This window comes from Nothobranchius furzeri, chromosome 6 (assembly GCF_043380555.1).
Source record: "Nothobranchius furzeri strain GRZ-AD chromosome 6, NfurGRZ-RIMD1, whole genome shotgun sequence".
In the NCBI taxonomy this organism is placed as follows: domain Eukaryota; kingdom Metazoa; phylum Chordata; class Actinopteri; order Cyprinodontiformes; family Nothobranchiidae; genus Nothobranchius; species Nothobranchius furzeri.
In genome coordinates this window covers 43,414,493-43,441,231 of record NC_091746.1, presented here as the reverse complement: position 1 = coordinate 43,441,231, position 26,739 = coordinate 43,414,493, and the positions used below count along the sequence as shown (strand labels likewise).

The 26,739-nt window shown below is 44.1% G+C and overlaps 3 protein-coding genes across 9 annotated transcripts in view; 1 reads left to right on the top strand and 2 right to left on the bottom strand.

Annotated features, from left to right (window-relative positions):
- The first annotated feature begins 655 nt into the window (after positions 1–655).
- LOC107374875 (heat shock protein 30) lies at positions 656–1,306 on the top strand. Its single transcript, XM_015943173.3, has one exon. The coding sequence runs from the start codon at positions 692–694 to the stop codon at positions 1,304–1,306; it is 615 nt and encodes a 204-aa protein (XP_015798659.3). The 5' UTR covers positions 656–691.
- Positions 1,307–1,674: 368 nt separating this feature from the next.
- Positions 1,675–23,140, bottom strand: LOC107396508 (phospholipid-transporting ATPase ID). Its single transcript, XM_015976276.3, has 29 exons — positions 23,029–23,140; positions 22,872–22,952; positions 21,779–21,861; positions 21,554–21,612; positions 21,249–21,362; positions 21,036–21,134; positions 20,874–20,935; positions 20,649–20,721; positions 20,503–20,573; positions 20,351–20,433; positions 19,985–20,143; positions 14,661–14,749; positions 14,390–14,583; positions 14,099–14,307; positions 13,984–14,027; positions 13,742–13,907; positions 13,465–13,653; positions 13,197–13,312; positions 12,940–13,104; positions 12,717–12,828; positions 12,435–12,540; positions 12,206–12,356; positions 10,375–10,558; positions 10,066–10,289; positions 9,736–9,819; positions 9,385–9,630; positions 8,963–9,101; positions 7,325–7,455; positions 1,675–2,086 (listed from the first exon to the last, which is right to left on the bottom strand). The coding sequence occupies exons 3-29, from the start codon at positions 21,831–21,833 to the stop codon at positions 1,841–1,843; spliced, it is 3,570 nt and encodes a 1,189-aa protein (XP_015831762.3). The 5' UTR covers positions 21,834–21,861; positions 22,872–22,952; positions 23,029–23,140; the 3' UTR covers positions 1,675–1,840.
- Positions 23,141–23,838: 698 nt separating this feature from the next.
- LOC107396498 (protein unc-13 homolog B) overlaps positions 23,839–26,739 on the bottom strand; it is a 99,265-nt gene continuing 96,364 nt past the window's right edge. For 5 of the 7 annotated variants that reach the window (XM_070552230.1, XM_070552231.1, XM_070552234.1 and 2 more), the window contains 4 exons: positions 26,649–26,705; positions 26,374–26,466; positions 26,131–26,290; positions 23,839–25,685 (listed from right to left, as the gene is read on the bottom strand). In XM_070552230.1, the coding sequence (XP_070408331.1) occupies positions 25,400–25,685; positions 26,131–26,290; positions 26,374–26,466; positions 26,649–26,705 (596 nt within the window). In that variant the 3' untranslated portion in view covers positions 23,839–25,399. The remainder of the gene's footprint in view (positions 25,686–26,130; positions 26,291–26,373; positions 26,467–26,648; positions 26,706–26,739) is intronic. The other 2 variants (XM_070552233.1, XM_070552235.1) reach the window with 1 other exon arrangement.

Below are 26,739 nucleotides of genomic sequence, written 5' to 3'. Positions count from 1 at the left end.
ACTTCAACTCCCACAATGCACCAGCCAAAGAAGCACACAGGAGTAGCTTCTCAGGGCAATTTACCTGTGTGCACAATAACATGGAGGCAGTTTACAGATGAGCAGAGTACTTTGCAGACAAAATAAAATTGTATCACGAGACTGTTCTAATTTCTGTATTATGGAAAATAAAAACATCTTATATTCTGTTAAAAAAAATTAGTAATTGCACATTTCCTGACTATTCTTCTTTTCATTTCTAATATTTTTGTATTGACCAGTAAAATGAACAAACACACACCAACCAGAACAATTGTGATGTTTTTCAATTGAAAACTTTAGACCTACTTTATGAATGACCGTTGGATATATTTTCTTGCCTGTAAATTGTTCCTAAATTAAACTGCTTTGAGTGCAAAATACATTTTGAATCTGACATGAAAAACTGGAAAAATCTTGCATTAATTTAAAAGTAAAATATTTTCAACAGTTATCCATGGAAATAATTATGATTAACAGAATCATTGAACCTTATTGTGAAACATCACCACCTGGTGGACATATCTAGTAATTAACAGAACCTTCCTGAAGACTGTGGACCTCATCCTGTTAGAATATAAAGCTGAGACAATCCCACTGCTGGGACAGAAAGCTAAACAGAAGAGAACCAAGAGCTGAACAAGGATTATTCTCACCAGAAGACTAAACAACCATGATGTCTTCTCATGCAGAGAGATCTGCTCTCAGACCAATGATGGACCTCTACTGGCCCGTTCGCAGTCTGTGGCCAGAGGTCAGACCTTTGTTCTACCCGCAAGATGACCTCCAGAGAACCCTACAGGAGCTGCACAGCAGCCTGGAGCTGATGGACAGATTTCAACACCAGATCCTGGAGGACACAGAGCCTTTCAGGAGCACACTGGTCCACAAACCAGTCTCCTACCAGCTGGACAAAGAGGGACAAGACTTTGGCCTGACACTGGACACTCAAGGCTTTTCTCCAGAGGAGCTTTCAGTCAAGCAGGTGGGCAGGAAGCTGAGAGTCCGTGGAAGGACAGAGAAGAAGCAAGAGGACGGGAAAGGCTCCTACTCTTACAGACTCCAGGAGTTCAGACAGGAGTTTGATCTGCCTGAAGGGGTGAACCATGAAGCTGTCAGCTGCTCCCTTTCTCCAGATGGAAAGCTCCACATCCAGGCAGCCAAAGTTCCAAGTGTTGAACAGGCTGAGAGAGAGCTGCCTATCAAGAGGAGCTCGGAGGAGGAAACACAGCAGAGTGTGTGTTCACAGGCAGAAGACAGCCGACCAGAGACATCCAGCAGGTCCTAGAGCTCCAGCCTGGGTCATGGACCCATGCTGTTGTGACAAGAAATCTATCTATCTATCTATCTATCTATCTATCTATCTATCTATCTATCTATCTATCTATCTATCTATCTATCTATCTATCTATCATCTATCATCTATCCATCTATCTATCCATCTATCCATCTATCTATCCATCCATCCCTCCATCCATCCATCCATCCATCCATCCATCCATCCATCCATCCATGCATCCATCCATCCATCCGCATTTTGTAAATTAATTTATGTACAAACAAACCAGAGAAAACAAATTCATTGCATATTTAAAAATCTTTAATGTTTATCCCTCTTTTTCATTTCTAGTTTTATAAAGAGAAATGACCAGTTTGAATATTTAAGACATTTTTATTGTAAACTCAACACATTCACAGTGATGTTATCAACTCTATAACAAATCCAGTTTAAGAATACTGCAAGTAAACACCAGAGATTAACCTGAGCCTTTTTCCACAGTAATAAAAACCAATATCCTTTTGGAGCTGTGTTTTAGCGACTTTAACCATCCTCCCGCTCCTCTGTTATGGTACGATAGTGCTGCGGCAGCGTTTCAACAACAGGAGTGTCTGTTTTGGGAAACAGCGCTGGTCGACTTTTAATGCGCAGAAATTTTCCAGAAGTAACCAGTTCACCATAGCCTTGGGCATGTGAGAAGGCATAGCCCGACCGACGAGTGCTGATGCGCCTGGTGTAGGGACGGCGAGGAGCAGGCTCTGGCAGACCTTTTCGAGCCTTACATCTCACCTGGGGAAGACAACGGGACACAAAACAGGTTAAAGGCTGAACTTGCATAAAATGATCTCAGAAAATGTAAAATGACAAAACCATCTTCCTGTCAAGAACACATTCCATGTTTTAAACCCATCAATCTCTCATTTGGGTTGAAACCAAACTAACCATAGCAATAACATTAATAGCATCGTATCTCCAGGAATTATTGTTGTGTTGTTGAAATAAACTTCTCAATCCAAACCAGATGCTTATTTTTCTGTTATTTAAGGTTTAATTTTTTTACTTTTTACTTTTCGTACTTAAGTACTTTTTGGAGCCTATATTTTTATTTTTTTTTACTTAAAGAGGTATTATGGAAGTTTGACATCCAAAACATGTATAGAAATAATAAATTTCTTCTTCATACATTCTGCAATGCCATGGTCCTGTAGAATGAGCCCTGGCATTTTTACTCTGATTGCCTGTTTTTCTGTAAAATCACAGAAAAAGAGAGCTGCTCGGGTCGAGCAGGCTGCTTTATGCACGTTCACAATCAGGCATAGCCCGTAGCATTTGCTATCCGTAGCTTTAGCAGCAGAGAGTGAGGTAGTGCCAACTCAGCGACTTTGTCGTTGTTCCTAACGCCTAGTGACAAAGCTAGCTACATTTCTGAGGACCCTTAGCTACTTTTTGTAGAACGTTCTTCTAGATACTTCCTCCACATTAGCAACAAAATAGCCATTTTCGCTCCGAACCGTTCTTTGAACGTTGTTTCAGCTGTCATCAAGGATATAAATGTTACAGATACAAAGGATGTCACTGGTGCTTTAGCTCACCTAGTAAGATGTTGGACTCTCGTGCAGAAGACCTGGGTTTTATTCTGGATGTGAACATTGTTTATTTAGAGCTTCTTTGTTACATTAATGGAGGGTTACCGGGGTCCCACCCTGGAGCAGGCCTGGGGTTGGGGCCCGTGAGCGAGCGCCTGGTGGCTGGGCTTTCGCCCATGGGGCCCAGCCAGGCCCAGCCCGAACCGGATACATGGGCTCATCCAACTGTGGACCCACCACCCACAGGAGGAACATGAAGCCTCCGGTGCAGTGTGGATCGGGTGGCAGACCGAGGCGGGAGCCTTGGTGGTCCGATCCCCCGACAACGAAACTGGTTTTTGGGACATGGAACGTCACCTCGCTGGCGGGGAAGGAGCAGGAGCTTGTGGCAGAGGTTGAGCGTTACCGGCTAGATGTAGTCGGACTCACCTCGACACATAGCATTGGCTCCGGAACCCAAGTCCTTGAGAGGGGGTGGACACTCTCCTTTGCTGGAGTTTCTTCGGGTGAGAGGTGGAAGGCTGGGGTTGGCTTTTTGTTATCTCCAAGACACTCTGCCTTTGTGTTGGGGTTTACCCTGGGGGATGAGAGGGTAGCTTCCCTGCGCCTTCGGGTCAGGGAACGGGTCCTGACTGTTGTTTGTGCTTATGGGCCAAATATCAGTTCAGAGTACCCACCCGTTTTGGAGTCCCTGGGATGAGTGCTAGATAGTGCTCCATCAGGGGACTCCATTGTCCTGCTGGGGGACTTCAATGCTCACGTGGGCAATGACAGCTTGACCTGGAGGGGTGTGATTGGGAGTAATGGCCCGCCTGATCTGAACTCGAGTGGTGTTTTCTTATTGGACTTCTGTGCAAGCTGCAGTTTGGCCATAACGAACACCATGTTCGAACATAAGGATGCCCATTGGGACACTTGGCACCATGGCAGCCTAGGTCGCAGGTCGATTATAGACTTTGTAGTCATATCATCTGACCTGCGGCCTCATGTTTTGGACACCCGAATAAAGAGAGGAGCGGAGCTGTCAACTGATCACCACCTGGTGGTGAGTTGGAGCAGATGGCAGGGGGAAGATGCCGCATAGACCTGGCAGACCCAAACGCATAGTGAGGGTCTGCTGGGAACGCCTGGCAGAAGAACCTGTCAAGATGGTCTTCGACTCCCACCTCCGGCAGAGCTTTGACTGTGTCCCAAGAGCAGTGGGGGACATTGACTCCGAGTGGGCCTTGTTCCACTCTGTGATTGTTGAGGCGGCTGTCGCTAGTTGTGGTCGCAAGGTGGCCGGTGCCAGTCGTGGTGGCAACCCCCGTATCCGCTGGTGGACACCAGAGGTTCGGGGAGCTGTCAGGCTGAAGAAGGAGGCCTACAGGGCGTGGCTGGTCTGTGGGTCTCCGGAGGCAGCAGACAGGTACCAGATAGCCAAGAGGGATGCAGCAGTCGCAGTTGCCAAGGCAAAATCTTGGGCGTGGGAGGAGTTTGGTGAGGCCATGGAGAAAGACTATCGATCGGCTCCAAAGAGGTTCTGGCAAACTGTCCGGTGCCTCAGGAGAGGAAGGCAGCAACTTGCTCACACTGTTTACAGTGGGGATGGGGAGCTGCTGACGTCAACTGGGACTATAGTTGGACGGTGGAAGGAATACTTTGAGGAGCTCCTCAATCCCACCTACGCACATTCCGAGGAGGAACCAGAGCCGGGAGACCTGGGGATGGACTGTCCGATCTCGGGGGTAGAAGTTGCTGATGTAGTCAAACAACTACACAGCGGCGGAGCCCCGGGGGTGGATGAGATTCGTCCTGGGTATCTCAAGGCTATGGATGTTGTAGGGCTATTGTGGCTGACACGTCTCTGCAACATTAAGTGGTCATCGGGGGCAGTTCCTGTGGAGTGGCAGGCCGGGGTGGTGGTCCCCATCTTTAAGAGGGTTGACCTGAGGGTGTGTTCCAATTATAGAGGGATCACACTCCTCATCCTCCCTGGAAAGGTCTACTCCAAGGTACTGGAGAGGAGGGTCCAATCAATAGTTGAATCTCAGATTGAGGAGGAGCAATGTGGTTTTCTTCCTGGCCGTGGAACTGTGGACCAGCTCTATACCCTTGCAAGGGTGATGGAGAGGGCATGGGAGTTTACCCAATCAATCCACGTGTGTTTTGTGGATTTAGAGAAGGCTTATGACTGTGTCCCCAGGGGCACCCTGTGGGGGACGCTCCAGGAGTATGGGATGGGTGGCTTTCTGTTAAGGGCCATCCAGTCCCTTTACCAGAGGAGCGTGAATTTGGTCCGCATAGCCGATAGTAAGTCGGACCTGTTCCCGGTGAGGGTTGGACTCCGCCAGGGGTGCCTTTTGTCACCGGTTCTGTTCATTAGCTTTATGGACATAATTTCTAGGTGCAGCCGTGGTGTGGAGTATGTCAAGTTTGGTGGCAGGAGAATCTCATCTCTGCTTTTTGCGGATGATGTGGTCCTCCTAGCTTCATCCAGCTCTGACCTTCAGCTCTTGCTGGGTAGGTTCGCTGCCGAGTGTGAAGCGGCTGGGATGAGGATCAGCACCTTCAAATCTGAGACCATGGTTCTCGACCGGAAAAGGGTGGCTTGCCACCTCCGGTTCGGGGGAGAGGTCCTACCTCAAGTGGAGGAGTTTAAGTATCTCGGGGTCTTTTTCATGAGTGAGGGTAGGAGGGATCAGGAGATCGACAGGCAGATTGGTTCACCGTCTGCAGTGATGCAGATGCTGAGCCGATCTGTCGTGTTGAAGAGGGAGCTGAGCCAGAAAGCCAGGCTCTCGATTTACCGGTCGATCTACGTCCCAATCCTCACCTATGGTCATGAGCTTTGGGTAATGACTGAAAGAACGAGACCACAGATGCAAGCAGCCGAAATGAGTTTCCTCTGTAGGGTTGCCAGGCTCAGCCTTAGAGATAGGGTGAGGAGCTCGGACATTCGGTAGGGACTCGGAGTAGAACCGCTGCTCCTCCGGATCGAAAGGAGTCAGTTGAGGTGGTTTGGGCATCTGGTCAGGATGCCTCCTGGACGCCCCCCTGGGGAGGTGTTTCGGGCATGTCCTGCCAGCAGGAGGCTCCCGGGTCGACCCAGACAGGTTGGAGAGGTTACATCTCCAATCTGGTCCAGGAACGCCTTGGGGTCCTGCCGGAGGAGCTGGTGGAGGTGGCTGGGGAGAGGACGGTCTGGAGCTCCGTAGTTGGGATACTGCCCCCACGACCCGGACCTGGATAGGTGGAGGAAGACGACGACAACAACAGCTAAAAATCTTAAAGCCCTCACCCGGGAGCCACGGACACTCAGGCAGACCAAGGCACCACTCTCCACACCAGGTGTGGCAGGGGGAGGCGAAGATGTATAGCATCAAAAGAAGTCCCAGGAGAGGGGGGGAGTCAAAGGCCCCACCTGACATATACAGTCATACACAGACACAGTCACACACTCCTTCCCTCATGCTCACACATACACATACAACCCAAGATTCACAAAAATGCACGCCAGACACCCACTCATACTCCCCATACACACCGTATTCACTCTGGTCCCGGTACTGCTGCACATGGGGTACAACCATCAGAGTTCCCAGAGTTCAACACTTTCTGCTGGGGTGCTGATGAGCAGGCTCCCCTGCCCAACGCTGAGCACAGCAACCCACCACCCCAGACCCCAACCGGACGGCCGGATCTCCCTCCTAGCCTCCAGTCCCAGGAAGCCAAGTGACAACAGAGGTGTGCTAAGACCCCTAGCCTCCCTCCGCCTGCTCCAATATGGTGTTAGTGAGTGTTGATGAGGTGTATTCCATGGCTGTGGTGAGCGGGCAGTGCAGGCATCGTCTGGCCTACGTTAGCTGATGCCACCACACCACCCCACTTGCACCCACAGCCCTCTGTGTCTAAGAGCAGTTTAAAATTGGAAGTGGGCACCAGCACCTGGGATGAGGCAGAAAGATCCCCTTGCCAAATGCCGTTGAATGTACTCACTCCCAAGGCCCTAAGTGTGTGTTTGCGTGGAATGTCGTTGGTGGAGTGCAATCATTATTCTAGACTTAAATTTTCACACTCAAATCAGCTAATGAATCCAGAACACCTGCAAAGGGTTCCTGAGCCTTTAGATGGTCTCTCAGTTTAAGTTGAGTTACTGAAATAAATCAACCTTTGCACCACTTAAATTTTTTTGTTCTACCCATATATCTCTAATTATGTCAAATTTCTAATCATTTGTTGCTCTTCTGGGAGCAGATTTACAGAGACATTCAACACACAAACCAAAGTTGGTGTAAATAACAGTCTGTTAAAGAAGCATTATGGAAACTGGGACGTATCTGCTCTGCACTCTGTGTGAATGGGTGGTCAAGCTGTGCCACACAGCTGGAAAATTTACAGCTTTATTTCATCAACAGGCAAAAATAAAGTGGTGGCTTATCATTATAGTGTGTGTTCTCACCTTGTCTGTGATAGCTGGACGGATCTGTATGAGGACAAAGCGATAAGCCAACACTGGCAGAGTGCAAAGGAGGGAAGACAAGAAGATGGTCAGCCACACATTTGGCTGATTCAAAGAATTTCTTGCTGCACCTGAAATCAAAGCGTAAAACAAGTGCCAGGTTTATTTTTACATTGTTCTGCAGTAATGCAAACAGAATGCGAATTCTAATTTAATATACAAACACTTAAAAAATATGGAAGATAAAACGTCAACAAAGAAGCCTGTTGGAGAGTATAAATGTTGGTAACAAAAATGTAATGTTTAGTTAGTTCAGACAGTCTGGTATCCCCTTTAAAACAGGAATATCCCTTTATATTTTATATTTCGTCGTCTGATGACGATACCACCATCATCTGGCTCATCTCGGATGGGGATGCGTCTGCCTACAGAATGGAGGTCGAATGGCTTGTGTCCTGGTGCAGCCACAGAAAAGACTGCAGAGGTTGTTGTGGACTTTAGGATGCACACAGCGCCACTGTTCCCCATAACCCTGTCAGACACTCCCATCACGATGGTGGGCTCATGGGGGCGACGGTGGCACAGGAGTTAAGAGCTCGCCGCGTAATCGGAAGGTTGCAGGTTCGAGCCCCGCTCAGTCTGTCGCTGTCGTTGTGTCCTTGGGCAAGACACTTAACCCACGTTGCCTGCTGGTGGTAGTCAGAGGGACTGGTGGCGCCAGTGCTCGGCAGCCTCACCTCTGTCAGTGCGCCCCAGGGCAGCTGTGGCTACTTTGTGGCTCATACCCACCAGTGTGTGAATGTGTGTGTGAATGAGTGAATGACTGATTGTGTTGTAAAGCGCCTTGAGGGGTTCCATGACTCTAGAAGGCTTTATATCAAATACAGGCCATTTACCATTTACCATTTCATGTCGCTTCCTGGCCGCCACCATCACACAAGACATCAAGTGGGAATTCATCATAAAATGGCCCAGCAGAGGATGTACTTCCTGAGGCAGCTGAAGAAATTCAACCTACCGGCACAGTCGATGAGGCAGTTCTACACCAGAGTATGGAGTCCATCCTCACCTTTTCGATCACCGTGTCGTATGCTGGAGCTACCATCAGGAACAAGAAGAGACTGCAGCATGTTGTGCACTCTAAGAAGGTCATTGGCAGCAAATTCCCCTCCATACAGGACATTGGTCGGATCACAGCTGACCCGTGTCACCCTGGACACAGTCTTTAGGAATCGCTCTCATCTGGCAGGAGACTCATATTCATTCGGACCAGAACCTTTCGCCACAAGAACAGTTTCTTCGCCTCTGCTGTTAGACTCATGAATGACAAGGTCCACTCCAGTCGCTTTCAGTCACATGACCCTGTGTTGTGTTTATACCTGAACTGATCCACTCTGATCAGTACACACTGTCTTGTATACAGTAGTCGTTTCTCTAATTATCGCCACTTCATATTAATTATTTTATCATGATTATGTTCTTATTTCCTATATTAGCTTATCTCTTATTTTTTCTTTCTTTTTGCACCAAGTACCGCAGCAATTTCCTGATATTGTGATTTCTTGCGCAAATTGCAATAAACCCTTCTGATTCTAAATTGCTGTTGATTTTTTCAAATTAAAAATGTGATCTACTCACCAATTAGGGGAAAAATAGAGGTGAAGATGAAAAACATCCCATTGCTGTACATGGTGAATGTCACAGCAAAATATATAGCCAGGCTGCCCCAGACAAAGAGCTGGTTTACTGCTGTCCAGTAATAGGTGTCTAAACATATCTGAAAGAAAGAAATGCATAGGTTTGTTTTTGTCACCCTCTTTTATGATTTTGGCCCGACTCTATATTTTGATACAACGCTGTCAAATGTGTAATTTAATCATTTTATTTAGCCTTAGAAATTCTTAACATTTTCAACATTTTTTGCAGCAAAATCATAAAAATTCAAGTTCACACCTTCAGAGAGGTTTATGTCTGTATGATCGGGTTAGTTACAATGTCAGTTTTTCTGTATAATAATTTCTGTGGTCAGAAGAGCAGTTTTATTGAATTCACCCCCTCACCTGCACGCTCACCACTACAAGCAGACATGTCTGTGCCAGTAAAGCAAAGGACTGATAATCTGCTATGTCTCTGCCGTCATCCCTGACTGTGTCGTGCATGGCAGCCCACGGGATAAAGAAGAGGATTAGGGAGCTGTAACAGCTGTGCATTATACAGCCGACAAAGGCTTTTTTACTGAAATACATGTTCAGCTGGCCGGGAGAGTAGAGCTGAGGGTAGCGGATGCTCCAGCGGTCGTTTACATCCTGTCAATGAAAGCATTAAGGTAATAATTATGGTGGGAAATAGGAATGTAATTTAACACAGAAAACAATTAAAAACAAAAGTGATGATTTCCTGCTGATCCATACCTGGTCAAAGAGGCCCAAGCTGAGAACAGGGGCAGCTGTGTACACCGTGTTATACAAAGTGATGAACCAATCATCAAACACAGTCTATGGAAAGCAACAAGAAAGAACAATTAAACACTCCGTTTGTGATTGTTCATGGTGTAAGATATGTGATGTAGGTTGCCTTTCCTCCTCTATTGGGGGGACCCAGCATATATTAGTATCAGTTCATATCGGTATCAGAAATTAAGAATTAGACTATATCAGTGTATTGAATATTTTTTAAAAGCCAGTACTGAACAAGTGACCCATGTCAGATAACATGTTATTCCATTGTGACATGTGACTTACTTGTGCAGAGAAGCCGCAAAAAAAGGCGTACCAGAAGTGAACAAGGGTGTAGGTGAAGTTTTTGAAGAAAAAGTATTGCAGAAATTTGCACATGCGAAGGTAGGACCAGCGACCGTGCACCAGCAGGAGACGCTGGAGATAACGGAACTGAGCAAAGGAGAAGTCGCTGGAGAGAACCGCCTGCATCCCCTCCTGACCACTGATTCCTACACCAATATGAGCAGCTAAAAGACACAGCATATGCCCTTTAAACTTTACTTTAAAGGATGAACAGAGATGTGTGTTGGTCTCTGATATGAATGATCTCACCCTTAATCATGCTGACATCATTGGCTCCATCTCCAATGGCGAGAGTGACAGCCCGTTTGTATTTTTTGACCAGCTCTACCACCTGGGCCTTCTGCAGAGGGGTGACCCTGCAGCAGATCACAGTTTTACACATACATACTGTCCTCAGCAGCTCCAGCTCCAGGTCCTTCTCCAGGGCAAAGGCCTGGAAGTATGTAAAAGAAAACAAGTTTTAAAAATAAAAAAAAGATCTCATGGAATTAAAGCAGGAGTACATACTTTGAAATTTAACTTTAATACTTAAATTGGAGTATCTCACCCTGTTCAATTAAATAGTTTCAAAATTTATATTTCCTCTAAGTCCCTCCCCTTGTGTCTATAACAAAATAAATAATTAACGTGAGCCTATAGTGCAATAGATTTGCGAACCCACAAGAGGGAGGAGCTATCATCAACGAGAAGGCGGCCCATTCCCAAGCATGCATTTCACAGTAACGTTGGAAGTTTGCAATGGAGCAACCAAAGTGATTCCCCTATTGTCTTCTACTTTTCAAAGAAAATTTAAACAGTTTAAAAGTCCTTCTGAAACCTCGCTATGAGATGCTTACAATAGAGGAACAGAATGTATATTGAAGAAGCTTTACCATGGAGGGAGCTCTGTTTCGTCATCTATACAAGCTCAAAACTAATGAAGAGTTGGTAAAGTTTCTTTTCGATGGGTTGATACTAACTAATTCATTGTATTTTAGAGAACTGTAACCAAAACTCAATTTAGGCTAAATAAAAGAATTAATAGATAGATGTTGCATGCTGCGTTTACTATAGGCTATTAATTCCTGGGCCTCGAGGGCCGGTATCCAGCTCATTTTGGTTTTAACCAACTGGACTTTTGACTCTACTTTGTCTACACGTGTGCAGTATGAAGCGCAGTTTTCAGCTCCTTTCAGAGGGGGAGAAGGAGCAGCGGCAAGAGCGATCGCTGCTCAAATGTCAAAATCTTCTCTCTCCTTGATGACATCATGAAGTTCTAGGACTTGGTTAAATACAAAACAGCACAAATAATGTATAAAGTAAGAAATAAATTAATGCCTGATAAAATACAGAAACTGTTCACAGAGAGAGAAGGAGGATATAACCTGAGAGGGACACTAAACAAAGATACATAAGTTTAGAACAACATTAAAACAGATGTGTATCACAATAATAGGGGTTAAATTATGGAATAATTTAGAAGAAGAAATCAAAGTAAGTACAAATATAAATGTGTTTAAAATGAATTATAAAAAACATATTCTGAACAAGTATATAGTGGAAAATAGATGATTTATGTGGTTGTCCTTCATTCTAAGGAAAAGTAAATATGAGCATCAATTGTAAAAATATGTTTTTTTTTGTGTTTTTTTTCCAAATGGTTTGGTGGTTTTTTTGGTGACTTGTTCCATTTTGTTTGTTTTAATGTAGGTTTTTACATTTAGTAAACAAGTAAAAATTACTTGTATAAAGGGGTAGGGACATATAAGTTTCAACTTCAGCCTACTTTTCAGACAGAGAAGAAGAAAAAGGGATGACATCACGTTAGGGAGTATAGCTTTACGAGTGCTTTAAGAGAGTTTGTACTGGATGCCACTGGGAATCTACTCAGTACTAAATTGTTGCATGACAACAACTTCAGACTGAACCAGTTTCAGTCCTTTCATGTCATCTTAGAATAATTTGCTGGTTGAGATGCTTAATTTCCTGCAGCTCAAATGATAACATGACTGATTCGCTGACCGTCCACAGTTGTAGATGTGAACAGCAGAAAGTGTCTCTTGACTAAAAAAAACCCACACGAGTCAAAACTGTGTCTTACCAGACTTTGCCCATTTATGACCAGGCCATATTCTTCATCCACCTTCTCATCTTCCACAGTCTCTGTCTTCTTGAGCCAAAACAAACCGCCACGAGCTTTAATCACTAACGCCTTCTCTGCTGCTTCTGGACACATTGTTTTTCTTGCATTCCTCATAAGAAGAATGAAACAATAAAGATTAAAACAATTAAAAAGGCAAATCATCAAGGAATCACAACCACTGACTTACTGCAGCTCCTCTTTGACTCCTTCTGCTGTGTTTGCAGCAACAATAAAAACCTCCTTCATCTCTTCTCTTAACATGTTGCAGGAGTAGCCGATGTTTTCTGCCGTTTCTGTTTCAGAACAAAAACACTTTGGTATCAAAAGTAGGTCGGCTTCATCAAATCTGGCCTTAAAGTCACAAAAGACATCATTCTCTGACCCATTTAAGCCTCATCACCAGAACTTACTGACACATTAACACTATTTAAATCCGAGCATCACTGTTTGATGTTATTGGGACACCAGCCTTGTTTATCTCCAGTCAGGACCCAGATTTTGATGTCGGCTTTAGCCAGTTGCTCGATGGTTTGTGGGACACCGTCTTGCAACTTGTCCTCCACAGCCGTCGCTCCCAGCAGCTGGAAACCAGAGAATTCAGGGGGATTAAAGCGATTAGGCGTTCAGACAGGATTTCTTTATTTTTCTTTAGATGAAACTAGGAAACAAATGTTTTCAGAAGATAAACCAACAATCATGTCTTTCTCGATCTCTTCATAAAGTTCATCCAGTCTCTCCTCTCGTCCCTCCAAAGCCGTGCTGGCCTCATGGTGGCGCTGTCTCCACCCTTCCATGTAGCTCTCCTCCAAGTCCTTGTAGGCCAGAACAAGAGTCCTGAGGCCGTCGCCAGCATACTCCTGTTTGGGTTGGACGATTCAAAGCAGTCACAAACAAAGTCCAGACCAAATTCTCCAGCAATGGTCATAAAAGTCCCAGCTGCATGTCTTACATTCAGGTGTCCAGTGGTGACCTCCATCAGTTTGCTACAGGAGGGGTGTAATCTCTCATAGATGATGGTGTCGGCTCCTTTACAGTACAGGCTCATCTTGCCTTCAGGGCTTCGCACTGGAAATCACAGTTTTTATAGTTTTACCCTGAATCTGGGCGATGTTCTGGCTTCTGTTTCCAGCATTCTACATTGTTGTCTCAAATAAAGATGATAAAAACACAAACGTGCATTACAACATGAGTACAAACACCTGAGTGTTTCCTCTCACCTATTACTGACATCCTTTTACGCACATTGTTGAAGTCCAGAACAGCCAGAAGCTCATACGTGACCTTCATGCCCATCTCCATGATGCTGATGCTCTCTGGTGTTCGAGAGCGGAACACAAATCCAAAGTTTCTGGCTGCGGTCACCAGAGCGCCCTCATCAGGTGACTGGGCCTGATAGTTGAGCTCCCCTACCAGGTGGAATCAGGACAACAGGCGGGGTCAGTGAGGGCTTTTACATTTATGAAGCCACAACTGGGCAGAAATCTAAAGCATCACCCTCTTTCTTCTCCTCAGGCATGACGGTGTGACACAGAGCCAGAAGGCGGAAGAAGGCCTGAGCCTCTGGGTTTCCCTCCTTTACCGTTTCAACCAGACTGTAATCATGGAAGACGAACTTTGGATCTGCCAACTGGTTCCAGGAGAAGTCCACTCGCTCGGTTTTCTAATTTAAAAAAATGGTGAGAAAGAGGATTTAGACAAATTAAACAATAAACAGTGATGCTGGTTTTGCATCTCACCTCTGTTATCTCAACTCTTTGTCCAGAAAAGTCAAAGAGCTCACCTAAACAAAAGGAATAACAATTATTGGAGTGTCTAACTATACATTTTTATTATTTAAGTACATATTCCTACCGTAGTTCTTTCCATGAATGGAGCACTTGTTGAAGGTCATGATGTTTTGCGTCAGGGTCCCAGTTTTATCACTGAAGATGTATTTAATCTGACCCAGCTCCTCATTGAGGGTGGTGGTCCTCGCCTGTGCAGGGGTGTCACTCTTTGGGTGATACATCTTCCTGTCCCAGTCTATGTAGAAGCTGTTCCCAAGGCGGATCATCTCCACACTGATTTTTAAGTAAAACAAAATTGTTTTAAAGAAGATCAGATATCCAGGAGCTGCTCCCCAACTTATCTTCTACATTGTACCTGACATAAAGAGAGATGGGCACCACTGTGTTGAGGACAATGATGTATGACCAGAAGGAGAGGAAGGACGACAGAGGAATGTCAACACCTGGTTGACGAGGAAGGAAAACGGAGAAGGCAGAGCCCTCTTTCTCCTCCCAAAGGGCGTGGCTGATGGTCATGATGGAGCAAAGAGTCGCCAGAAAACCAAAGATCTGATTAAAATAGACAATCACATTAAAACTAAAAAGACCTGACAGCACAAGTTGAGGTTACGTGTGAATAAACTCACACACAACACCAGGATGTTCATCAGGTGATCAATGCTGGTCCGTTTGAACGTTGTTCTCCCACTGTTCTGCATCAGCTTGGTGTCGGGACCTGAAAACGTCAACTTCAAGGTTCACACATTTGTGGATAATTTACAAAGAAATAAAATCTTTTATTAAATGAAAGTTTACTGAATAAGTGTACTGTTATGTCATCTATAAATATCTTTGTTTTCACTAACATTCACAAGTAAAATTCTACTGCATCTATAGCTGAGCAAGCAAATGTCAAAATTAGCATTTTATTAATGTACCACTTTACGGACTTCATTACAAATTTGAAATTTCAGGCAAAAAGAAAAAAATAAGATTCAGTTGTGATACTCAAGGAGCTCCTTAGATTGTATTTGTCTGTTTAATAAAATGTGGATTTCATCAAACATATTACTTAGTCAATAATATTTTGGTAACACTTTACAATAAGGGTCCCTTTTTTAACGTTACCGAGTACATTACTAAGCATTAACTGCTTAACCATATCATGTAATCACCTTTGGTATGTTCTTACTGTGTCTAGTTTCTAATTCAATTTTTAGTTCTTTTTTATAACACAGAAAAGGTTTTTTTTACCTTGCTGACAGTTTCGTTTCCCGACTGCAAAACTTCCTCAGAGACGCTGATGGTGGCGTCACTTCCTACTCCGTTTATCCGCGAGCAGCAGAGGACGTTGTCGCCCTCTGCTGCCCGCTCTCCCCTCTCCGATGATGCGGTCCCATGCATGATCCAATGTGTAAACCCCATTGTCACTGTCCATGGTTCCACATCCACGTCTCCTTATCTCTATGGCTTCCTTTATCCATCTTTTGTATTTCTGTTGTTCAGTGTTTATGATCCTTGTGTTGTATTACACATTGGATCGTGCATGGGACTGCATCATCCGAGAGGGGAGAGCGGGCAGCAGAGGGCGACAATGTCCTCTGCTGCCACGGATAAACGGAGTAGGAAGTGACGCCACCATCAGCGTCAGCTTGGAGGAAGTCTTGCAGTTGGCAAACAAAACTGTCAGCAAGGTAAAAAAAACATTTTCTGAGTTATAAAAAAAAGCATATTTTGTAATGCATTACTAAGCAGACTTCCCTCCTGGCCCTTTGCCCTAACCTTAAGGACACTTAAGAGCTAACAATACCAGTAATGTTAATAAAGGGATTGTTTGATTAGTAATGCTAAATGCACTAAGTAACGTTAATAAAGGAACCTTTATTGTAAAGTGGTGCCAGTATGTTTTTTATTTTAAATATCCATCCATTAATTTTCAACAGCTTATCTGGGGTCAGGTCGCGAGGCAGCAGCCTAAGCTGAGAGGCCCAGACTTCCCTTTCCCCAACCACTTGGGCCAGCTCCTCCGGGGGAATCCTATGGTGTTCCCTGGCCAGCCGTGAGACATAGTCTCTCCAGCGTGCCCTAGGTCTTCCTGTAGGTCAGGGGTGAGGAACCTTGGTCCATCGAGGGCCGCTATCCAGCATATTTTAGTTTCAACCCTGCTTCAATACACCTGATTTTAATCAGCAGGTGATTAACGGGCTTCTGCAGAGCTTGATGAGCTGCTGAACAGGTGAATCAACCACTGAATCTGAAGTGTTGGAGCAAACACATGCAGGATAATGGCCCTCGAGGACCAGGGTTCCCCATGGCTGCTTTAGGTCTTCTACTGGTTGGACAAGCCCAGAAAACCTCACCAGAAAGGCATCCAGGAAGCATCCTAACCAGATGCCACCTCAACTGGTTCCTTTCGATGTGGAGGAGCAGCGGGTCTACTCTGAAACTCTCCCGGACGGCCAAGCTTCTCGCCCTATCTCTAGAGCACAGCCACTCAATGGAGAAAACATATTTGGGCTGCTTGTACACATGATCTCATTCTTTAGGTCATTGCCAAAAGTTCGTGACCATAGGTGAGAGTAGGAACGTAGATCGACGGGTAAATCGAGAGCTTTGCTTTCTGGTTCGGCTCTCTCTTCACCACAACAGATCGGTACATCACTGCAGACGCAGCACCAATCCGTCTATCGATCTCGCGTTCCAGCTTTCCCTCACTCATGAACAAACACCCCCACTTGGGGCAGCACCTTATCCCTGATAGAAGGCATTCTCCCCTTTTCCGGCTCAAGAATATGGTCTTGGATTTAGAGGAGCAGGTTGTCATCCCAGCTGCTTCACACTCAGCCGCAAACTGCTCCAATGAGAGCTGGAGATCATGTTCTGATGAAACCAACAAGACCACATCATCTGCAAAAAGCAGAGACCTGATCCTCAGGCCACCAAAACGGATCCCCTCAACATGGATGAGAGGGGTGGGGGGACTGTGATTGGCTTGGTGTTGTGTGTGCTGCTCGTAGACTAACCCAAGCTGGGCAAGCGGCCCACTTGGTTAAGCGGCCCACCTAGACAGTGCCAGATTGACAGATAGGCCAGTCCACCCCTGGGTATCGCATTGCTTTCTCCCCCCGAGGCACCGGATGGTGGACCAGAATCTCCTTGAAGCCGTGCGGAAGTCTTGCTCTATGGTCTTACATAACTCCTCCCACCTCTGTGACCACCTGGGTTGCATTCCGATTGGCCCATCAGCTGCTGCTGGAGTCCCACAGGCCAAACAGACCCGATAGGACTCTTTCTTCACCTTGACATCCACCACAACAAACACCGACGACCCTGCGGCCGCAGCTCCGGTCGGCCGCCTCGAGAACAGAAGCACGGATGTTCTGGAACATGGCCCACTCGGACTCGTCCCTAACCTCCCCCGGAACATTTTGTAAGTTCTGTCGGAGGTGGGCATTGAAACTTCTTCTGACTTCTTATTTTAAAAAGAAAAAAACTAAATATTCTTTAAATTATATATATATATATATATATTATATATATATATATATATATATATATATATATATATATATATATATATATATATATATAATGGAGTCATTTAATACATTTTTTGATCATTCAGATTTTTTTTTTTTACAGAATTTTTGTCCATCAAGGATTTCTATCAAATTGGTGGGGAAGGAACCTGAGTTGGTGTGTGAGGTTGAGCGGTTCCGACTAGATATAGTCGGACTCACCTCAACGCATGGCTCTGGAACCAGTTTCCTTGAGAGGGGTTGGACTTTCGACCACTCTGGAGTTGCTCCCACTGAAAGGCGCCGAGCAGGGGTAGGCATACTAGTTGCCCCCCATCTTGGTGCCTGTATGTTGGGGTTTACCCCCGTGAATGAGAGGGTAGCCTCTCTCTGCCTACGTGTGGGCGGACAGGTTCTGACTGTGGTCTGTGCTTATGCATCAAACTACAGTTCAGACTACCCACCTTTTTCAGAGACCTTGGAGGTGGTGCTGGAAAGCGCTCCTTCCAGTGACTCCCTCGTACTGCTGGGGGACTTTAATGCTCACGTGGGCAACGACAGTGAGACCTGGAGAGGTGTGGTTGGGAGGAACAGCAGTGTGCTAACAACACTATCTATAGTGGGGACAGTGTGCTGCTGACCTCTACTTAGGATGTTGTGGCTCGGTGGGCAGAATACTTCGAAGACCTCCTCAATCCCACCGAAACATCTTCCAGGGAGGAAGCAGAGTCTGGTGACTTTGGGTTGGCCTCTCAAATCTCTGGTGCTGAGGTCACTGAGGTGGTTAAAAAGCTCCTCTGTGGCAAGGCTCCAGGGGTGGATGAGATCCGCCCGGAGTTCCTTAAGGCTCTGGATGTTGTGGGGCTGTGTTGGCTGACGCGGCTCTGCAATATCGCGTGGACATCGGGGGCAGTCCCACTGGACTGGCAGACTGGGGTGGTGATCCCCTTATTTAAAAAGGGGGATAGCAGGGTGTTTTCCAACTACAGGGGGATCACACTCCTGAGCCTTCCTGGTAAAGTTTATTCAGGGGTTCTGGAGAGGAGGGTCCATCGGATTGTCGAACCTCAGATTCAGGAGGAGCAATGTGGTTATCGTCCTGGCCGTGGAACACTGGACCAGCTCTATACCCTTAGGGGGATCCTGGAGGGTGCGTGGGAATTTGCCCAACCAGTCTACATGTGTTTTGTGGATTTGGAGAAGGTGTTTGACCGCGTCCCTCGGGGGCTCTGTGGGGGGTACTCCAAGAGTATGGGGTACCAGGCCCTATGATATGGGCTGTTAGGTCCCTGTACGACCGTGTCAGAGCTTGGTCCGCATTGCCGGCAGTAAGTTGGGCTCGTTCCCAGTGAGAGTTGGACTCCACCAAGGCTGCCCTTTGTCACTGATTCTGTTCATAACCTTTATGGACAGGATTTCTAGGTGCAGCCAAGGTGTGGAGGGCATCCGTTCTGGTGGCCTGAGGATCAGGTCTCTGCTTTTTGCAGATGATGTGGTCCTGTTGGCTTCATCAGAACGTGATCTTCAGCTTTCGCTGGAGCAGTTTGCAGTCGAGTGTGAAGCAGCTGGGATGAGAATCAGCTCCTCTAAATCTGAGACCATGGTCTTGATTCGGAAAAGGGTAGAATGCCTTCTCCGGGTCAGGAATGAGGTCCTGCCCCAAGTGGAGGAGTTTAAGTATCTCGAGGTCTTGTTCATGAGTGAGGGAAAACTGGAGAGTGAGATCGATAGGCGGATTGGTGCTGCATCTGCAGTGATGCAGGCGTTGTACCGGTCTGTCGTGGTGAAGAGAGAGCTGAGTCAGAAGGCGAAGCTCTCAATTTACTGGTCGATCTACGTTCCAACCCTCACCTATTGCCATGAGCTTTGGGTAGTGACCGAAAGAACGAGATCACGGATACAAGCGGCCAAAATGAGTTTTCTCCGAAGAGTGGCTGGGCTCTCCCTTAGAGATAGGGTGAGAAGCTCGGTCATTCGGGAGGGGCTCGGTGTAGACCCGCTACTCCTCCACATCAAGAGGAGCCAGTTGAGCTGGCTCGGGCATCTGGTCAGGATGCCTCCTGGACGCCTCCCTGGTGAGGTTTTCCGTGCACGTCCAACCGGGAGGAGACCTAAAGGTAGACCCAGGACATGGTGGAGGGACTATGTCTCTCACCTGGCCAGGGAACGCCTTGGGATTCCCCTGGAGGAGCTGGCCCAAGTGGCTGGGGAGAGGGAAGTCTGGGCCTCTCGCCTTAGGCTACTGTCCCCGCGACCTGACTCCGAATAAGCGGATGAAAATGGATGGATGGATGGATGGATGGATATATATATATATATATATATATATATATATATATATATATATATATATATATATATATAATTATTTTTTAATGTATATATTTCTGAAGCCTCAGTTAAAACTAATATTCAAAATAGTTTTGTTGGCCTGAAAAATTAAAAGAGATCACCTCCAAAGAGGACCAGGCCGAAGCACCACTCTGTGTTCCTCAGAGTGCACCCTCTGAGCAGCACTTTGTTGTTGTCCAGGCCGTAGTTTTGTCCATTCATAGTCAGGGTTCCTTTGAACTTGTCTAAACGGTTGTTGGGCGGCTCACACCGAACTTCACCTGAGCACAACAGGAAAGAGTCAAAAGTAAGTTAACAGTTAACAGGTTTGGGAGTTAAAAATAGAAAGCTGTAAAGATTATTGAAACGCTAACTATACAGGCTGCTGTTTATTTTTGTACTCTGCTGTAATCTGGATTTGCATGGCCATAACTTAAGTTTATCAAAGAAATCCCAGTTTCCAGGGTTGAACTGAATGATTATCTCACCTCTGAACATGGAAAGTGCTTCCATGTTGTCTCCCATCTCTCCCGTTACAGTCAGGGCCTGCTTCACTTTCAGATTGGTTTCACTGGGACACACCAAGAGACCATAAGAAAGATATAAGTGAAGGGACTCATACAAGGCTCCACACACTCACCCATCTAACTCAGCTGTTTCCATGTAGACCAGATTGAGAGGCTCACTGCTGGACAACAGCAGGAGGTCTGCCTGAGAGAAGCATCCTCTGTTAACAGTTTTAAAGTTAAAAACATTGTTCAACGACCTCAAAAAGCTCTGACTTACTGTGACAAAGTGATTACTCTCTAGTTTCACTATGTCTCCAACCTCAACATTCATCCATTTCTCTTTTTTCAGTCTGTAGTGGAGAAAAAAGGAAAAACTTTGATTATGTTGTCACCTGGTGATCCTCCACTCAACACGTTCAAGACACCATATGGAGTGGTAATTTTTTGATGAAAACATTCATTTTGATTCTTCATTTGAAGAGTTTGACATTAAACAACTCACTCTCCATTGATGAGGACGTCGACTTTGCGGTTATTCACTTGCTTGTCACATTTATGTCTGTTCTACTCCAAAACAAACAAACAATAAAACCTTTAAACACAAGATTGATTTCAGTTACTCTGCTATAAATGTTAATGTTTTAGTGTTTTGCTTAAATCTCACAATGTCATCATTGGCATCTTTGACTGCAGTGATACTCAGCACTGCAACCAATGGCACGGCCGTGGTGAACCAAGGCACCGAGGAGATCTGTGGGATCAGCTGCCAAACACCAATTAAAAAGAAAGTTTTAAGAACAACACTTCTCAGTGAAAATGCTTTACTTAAATGTAAAATCATAGGAAGGAATGTTGAAAACAAGATCCACGTGCTTACCTGAAGAATAAGAAGGAAGAGGAAGTAGGCATTAGCAAGCCTCGTGAACTGCTCAAAGAGGTTAAGAGGCAGGAAGGTGAGAACGTTGTACTTGGACGTCTTGATGGAGTTTTTCTGAGGAAAGATGACAGCTCTGAGGGTGCACTGAGCACTCAGTATGACTAGATGTTAAAGATCTTTCAGTTTTCTTTTTTAAATCAGACTCTTCTAGCAAACTGTAAATACCTACAGGTATTTACAGTTTGCTAGAAGTCATTTATATTACACATTTATAAATGTTTCAGAATTATGATGAATGTACTTACAGCATAGTTATAAGACTGGTTGAACGTTCTGTCGTTGGCACGCAAGTGTCTCTCCTCCTCTGCAAAAAATGTTTGAGAGCAACAGTTGGATCTTTTTTGCAGCACCAGGCAATAAATGGCCTCTTTCCTTTGGGTTATATTTAATATTATTGGAGCTTTTCTGAAGCTTGCAAGCATATTTTTGTGCAAGGATATGACCTAATAAACAGTTACATCAGAAATCACCTTGTTTCTTCTGCGTCCCACACAAGCTGCTGCAGCACGCCACCACCGACCCCATGTTTAGCTCAGTGTCCTCATTTTAACAGCTGTAACAACAACATATAATTATTATGCTTTTATATTCATGTTATCATAGGAAAATGATATAATCAGCCATAAACGGACTCATGTAGGAAAATATAAATGTAATACTTATCCTATTAGGAAAAGGAAATATAATAAGAAGTTTATACTAATTCAAACAAAAGTAACTAAAAAAGTTTTTCAGAAAATCAGTAAAATTACAGTTATTATATTATATTATATATTTAGGAGTGGGACTTGATTAAAAAATTATATAATTAATTCCAGAAAGTTGAGTTAAACAGGATCTTACAAAAAATACCTCTCCTAATTTTTCATTTAGATCCTCAGAAGATTTTGCTTTGGTGTACTTAAAATGCAGGAAGTGGCCTGTTTGCTGTATTATATATATCAGGAACTTTTCACAAAGTCCTCCTGATGTTATCATTGCTTTAATGCAGTAAAAAACATTTAGCCACTCCCTTTGCACTTGCCACTTATCTCAGCAGATACCTCAGAAATCAGAAAGAACTGATTTGAAGATAGCGATATCTGTTCCTCTCACATCACTAGGCCTATTCAGTTATCAGTATCCAGAACAATCAACAACTAAAACCAATGAACTAGTTCATTTTAACGATAATTCATCAATTCCTTTTGGAGTGAAGAGTATCTATACAAAGTGGGTGTGAATAGTGATAAGTTGGATACAATCCAGAACAGATCATTTCTATGTTGGTCACAAAACAAGAAGAGGAAACACACAAAGTTTGTTGTGTTTCACTTCATTTTTTAAAAGTTCAAACCATAAAATCAGTTTGATGCTGATCTGAAGCGATTTCCGTTGGTACCAAAGTGTTCAAACAAGGACACAAGCCGGGATGTTGCTTCAAATCAAAATATCACACATCAAACTATTATATATATCTATATCAAAAAAGATTAATAAAGGCACTACTGAAAATAAAAGCGTGCTTGTCCTTCAGGTTCTAAACTCATAGGATTAAATAAAGTAGAAAGTACTACAGCTTACCTTTGCTTCCGTCTTAGATAGTGTCTCCCAGCCCTTGTTTACACACTATAAAGATGGGACGTTCACTTCCAGTTGGGGCCTCTGATTGGATGAACGACAATGCAGCTGGTGAAAAATGCTGCAAGGGTCAGAGAATCACCTGTAGACGAGGTCTCACCTTCATCAACAAAGATCTGATCTGAAGATCGGCTCTGGTCGTTATGCTGCTTGAGCAAACGATCTTTGGATCTGAGCTGTGAGCCCGTGCAGGAGTGGGTAGAAAGGTTGTAAAACAACAATAAATGTCTCCAGCCAATCAGATGATATATTACAGTCACTCCTGGGTTGGCCAGGTATGCAACACACCCTGAGATGGGTGGGTGCACATGCTCAAATGGTTAAATTATGCTAGATTAGTTCATTCCTTACACAAATCCACCAAAAGCGATGAACTCACATGGACACGTGGCAGCTTTGTAATGCTGAGATGACTTTTGTTGGAGCTTTAAACAAAAACTGAATTACAGATATGAACACATTACACTGAAAAAGGCTACAAGGAAAAATAACCTATAATGTGCATGAATAAAACATTTATCCCCATATTTATTTAACCCTCTCAGGCTCAAAATAAGTTTTGATAAAAGGATGAACAACTAAGTACTTCAGGGGTACTTTTGAGTTAAATATGTATGTGGAGTAACCAGGTAGGTAGGTTTTAACAATGCAAATCTGCAACGCCTGCCTCCAGAGGGTTAAAAGGTCCCAAAGAGTACTGCCTAAATAAATCTATGTGCTGCCAAAAAGAGTAATGGTGGCAAAAAGTTCAATCTCTTAACTAAGTCAATAATTAAACATAAATTAATACATATCATTGAATCACTTTTCAAGCATTTTCATGGTGAATTTTTAGGATTTATCAGAGCCTTCCATTTGTTAATAATCACACAACAGTCTAAAATGTGTCCTCAAAATAAAGAGAAGACTCTTTCAGGTGCTTAAGGTTTCTTTTTATATAAAACTGGTTACTTGGAATGTTTACATGGTGATGCAGACATTAAAGGTGGTGACATTACAAAGAAAAAAAGCACAAAAATGCATTTACTGTGACAAATATAGTGTACATAAGAACTATTGCAGTGGTTTAGTATTTAACACGATGTGAAAATATGAAATAATAAAAAAACAATAGCAAAACACTTAGGGTGTGTATGTTTAAGTTGGCACAAGGAACAAGTGTGTTACAGTGGTTTTAAACATAGGCTCTCACTAATGCTCACATAGAAATGAAAGGACTTGTGGTTTTCATGCTGAAAATAAAAATGAACATTTATGACTCGTTAGGATAAACACTGAGTACAGGAGGAATACAAACGAATGAATGTTTAAAAAAATCCACCTAAAAACAAAACAACTACAAGAAAAAACATCCCATAATAATCTAGATAATTTAGAGGGGACAAATTGACTACAAAGGGATGTTTAAGTTAAAAACAGCCTACTTCTTTCATCACTGAGAAGTAAAAAGTAGAAAATATTTGGGAAAGTTCCACATAAAAGTCATTAGACATCATTAAGAGCATTAAAGATGCCAACAGGGGTAAAAACACATAAAATACACTTTTCCTAATTCCAGGCCATACTAAGAGTCAAACAGAGAAAGGAGAATGTAAACTGAGGTCACCTCGGTGAAATATCTAGAGGTTTGTGATACCTGAAAGACCCAACCTGGAATAAAAATCTCCATTTATAAATATCTCCACACGCTCCTGTTTGTTGCTTCAATTCAGCGTGCATGTATTTATTCTTGTAACAAAACCTTAGCAGCTCATTCACACTAGTCACTGTGCAAAAATTTACCCAAAAACTCAACAACATACTATCTGATCTTTAAAGAGCACAGAGAAAATGAATATGTATAAAAGTAAATAAAATGGCAAAAACCTCCAGGTTACATCAGGCCATGCGGGTTAAAATCTGTTAATAGAGCAGATAAATAAAAATAAAGAAGTGGACAAATAAAAACAACATATTTCGAGTTGCACTACATCTGGTTTTGTCTCATGGCAAGGCACATGATTAATCTGAAAATGAAGAAAACATTTGAAGTTTCATTGAGCTTCTCCTCGTAAACGTTTTGTTTTTAACTAATCAGATAAAACCTAAAAGTATTTTCACATTTCCTCAAAACACGTCACAGTGGAGCCACAAAATAAAATAAAAAATACAGGCACGCTAAAGACAAAATGAGTTCACACATTCACAGTTTCCACAGTGTAAGGCTTGAGACACTTGGTCACGAGTGGGAGCAGGGGGGGGCATTTATTTCACAAGAACACTTGAGAGGTGCGGTTAGTTATTGGGCGTCTGGTCTGGTGCCCTTGAGGCGGATGCTTTAACCCTCACGCAGACAAAGAGAGGACTTAAAGATAAAATGGCAGTGGCCTGGGCCTGAGTGTGTGTTTATCTGCTGTGCAGTAGCTTCAGTTTTAGGAATGTGTTGGTTCTATGAAGTTGCCAACGAGAAGTCCCGGCCCATTTAAATGTCCTCAGCTGCCCTCCTCTGCTGACCGGGTCTCTGACTTCAGTCGGACGAACTCCTTGGCCACATCGTCGTTGGAGCGCTGAGAGAGGATTCTCATGGCGGTGAGGCCCGTGTCGTCCATGTAAATGCGTTGTCCCAGCGGACACCAGCAGGCACAATTGCCTCTCTCCATGATGTCTCTCAACTGCACCACAGCCAAACCCACCACTCGATCAGCACGGCCGAAACAGTAGTCTTTGACGCAGGCTTGCACCTCGTAGCACTCAAAGCCATCCTGGTTACCCAGAACGCTGTCGAGAGGGAAATCATTTTTTATTATCCTTTCATTTGTGAAACATACCAGACTTTGAATGACCTTTGACCAAAACCATATGAGGTCTAGATTTGTCTAGATGCTTTCCTGGTTTGTTTTGTTCTTGAATTTCTTCTAAACGAGGCATGATGTGTTGCTTTTTCCAATCTTTTAGCCCACATCAGTGATTTTATAAGTCTTCAGGTCTGGCAGTAATCAATTTGATGGCTTTTTTCCTCAGACCTTTTTGACTGACACTATTTAGTCAGAAGTCTTATGGGTTTTTGAATTAAACCTGAGGCTTTTTTCCCCTCTATGGTCTGATGTCTAACATCTGGGACCTGAGGATGTCCTAAAATGTACACCATATTATGGAGCTGTTAGCATGAAAATAAAAATGAAAAGCCTCAGTTAGAAATGTAATCATAAAATTAAAATCTTACAAATGGAAGGTTTCGTTGAACTTGGGAGACCAGCTGTTGTTCTTGGATTTGGTCTGGAATTTGCGTTTCTTGTCGCTGAGGCGAGGTCCGATCATGGTGATCTCCACAAAGGGTCTGAACATCCCAGATGTCTGCCATTTTAAATCACTGGCTCCTATAACTGTCATATGACAACCCAAAAAACAATGTTTCACAAGGCAATTTAAACTTTTATATATCATTTTATAAAACCTCCTAACTGACCTTTCACTGTTACCTTCCTCTCTCCACTCTTTGGGTGAGTGTACAACTCAATCTGAAGAGACACCTCACCAATGGGCTTGTCCACACCAGAACCTGGTTTAACACACACTCATTAACAACCAGGGAAAATGAATTTGGTTTCAAATAGAAAGAAAAACTAAGTCAGGCTCATGATGGGATAAAAGGTGGAAAGATGGGATCAAGACAGTTAAATCTACAAATGAACAAATGTAGAGGAACAGGAGGAGCTGGAGGGTGATGTTTAGGAGACCTACCCCTGCTGGGTTGAGTTTTTTCATTGAGAGTTAACCTAATACCCTTTCCATTGTGCACTGGCACAGAGGCAGCACAGGAGATAAAAAAGAC

What these genes read in the sequence shown, in the direction of transcription:
- LOC107374875 (XM_015943173.3), top strand. Translation starts at nt 692, where the DNA reads ATGATGTCTTCTCATGCAGAGAGATCTGCTCTCAGACCAATGATGGAC.
- LOC107396508 (XM_015976276.3), bottom strand. Translation starts at nt 21,833, where the DNA reads ATGGGGTCGGTGGTGGCGTGCTGCAGCAGCTTGTGTGGGACGCAGAAG. An exon ending in AGAGTAATCACTTTGTCACA is followed by an intron (nt 20,574 to 20,648) that starts GTAAGTCAGAGC and finishes TGCTTCTCTCAG; the next exon opens with GCAGACCTCCTGCTGTTGTC. An exon ending in TTGTAGTGGTGAGCGTGCAG is followed by an intron (nt 9,102 to 9,384) that starts GTGAGGGGGTGA and finishes TCTTTCTTTCAG; the next exon opens with ATATGTTTAGACACCTATTA.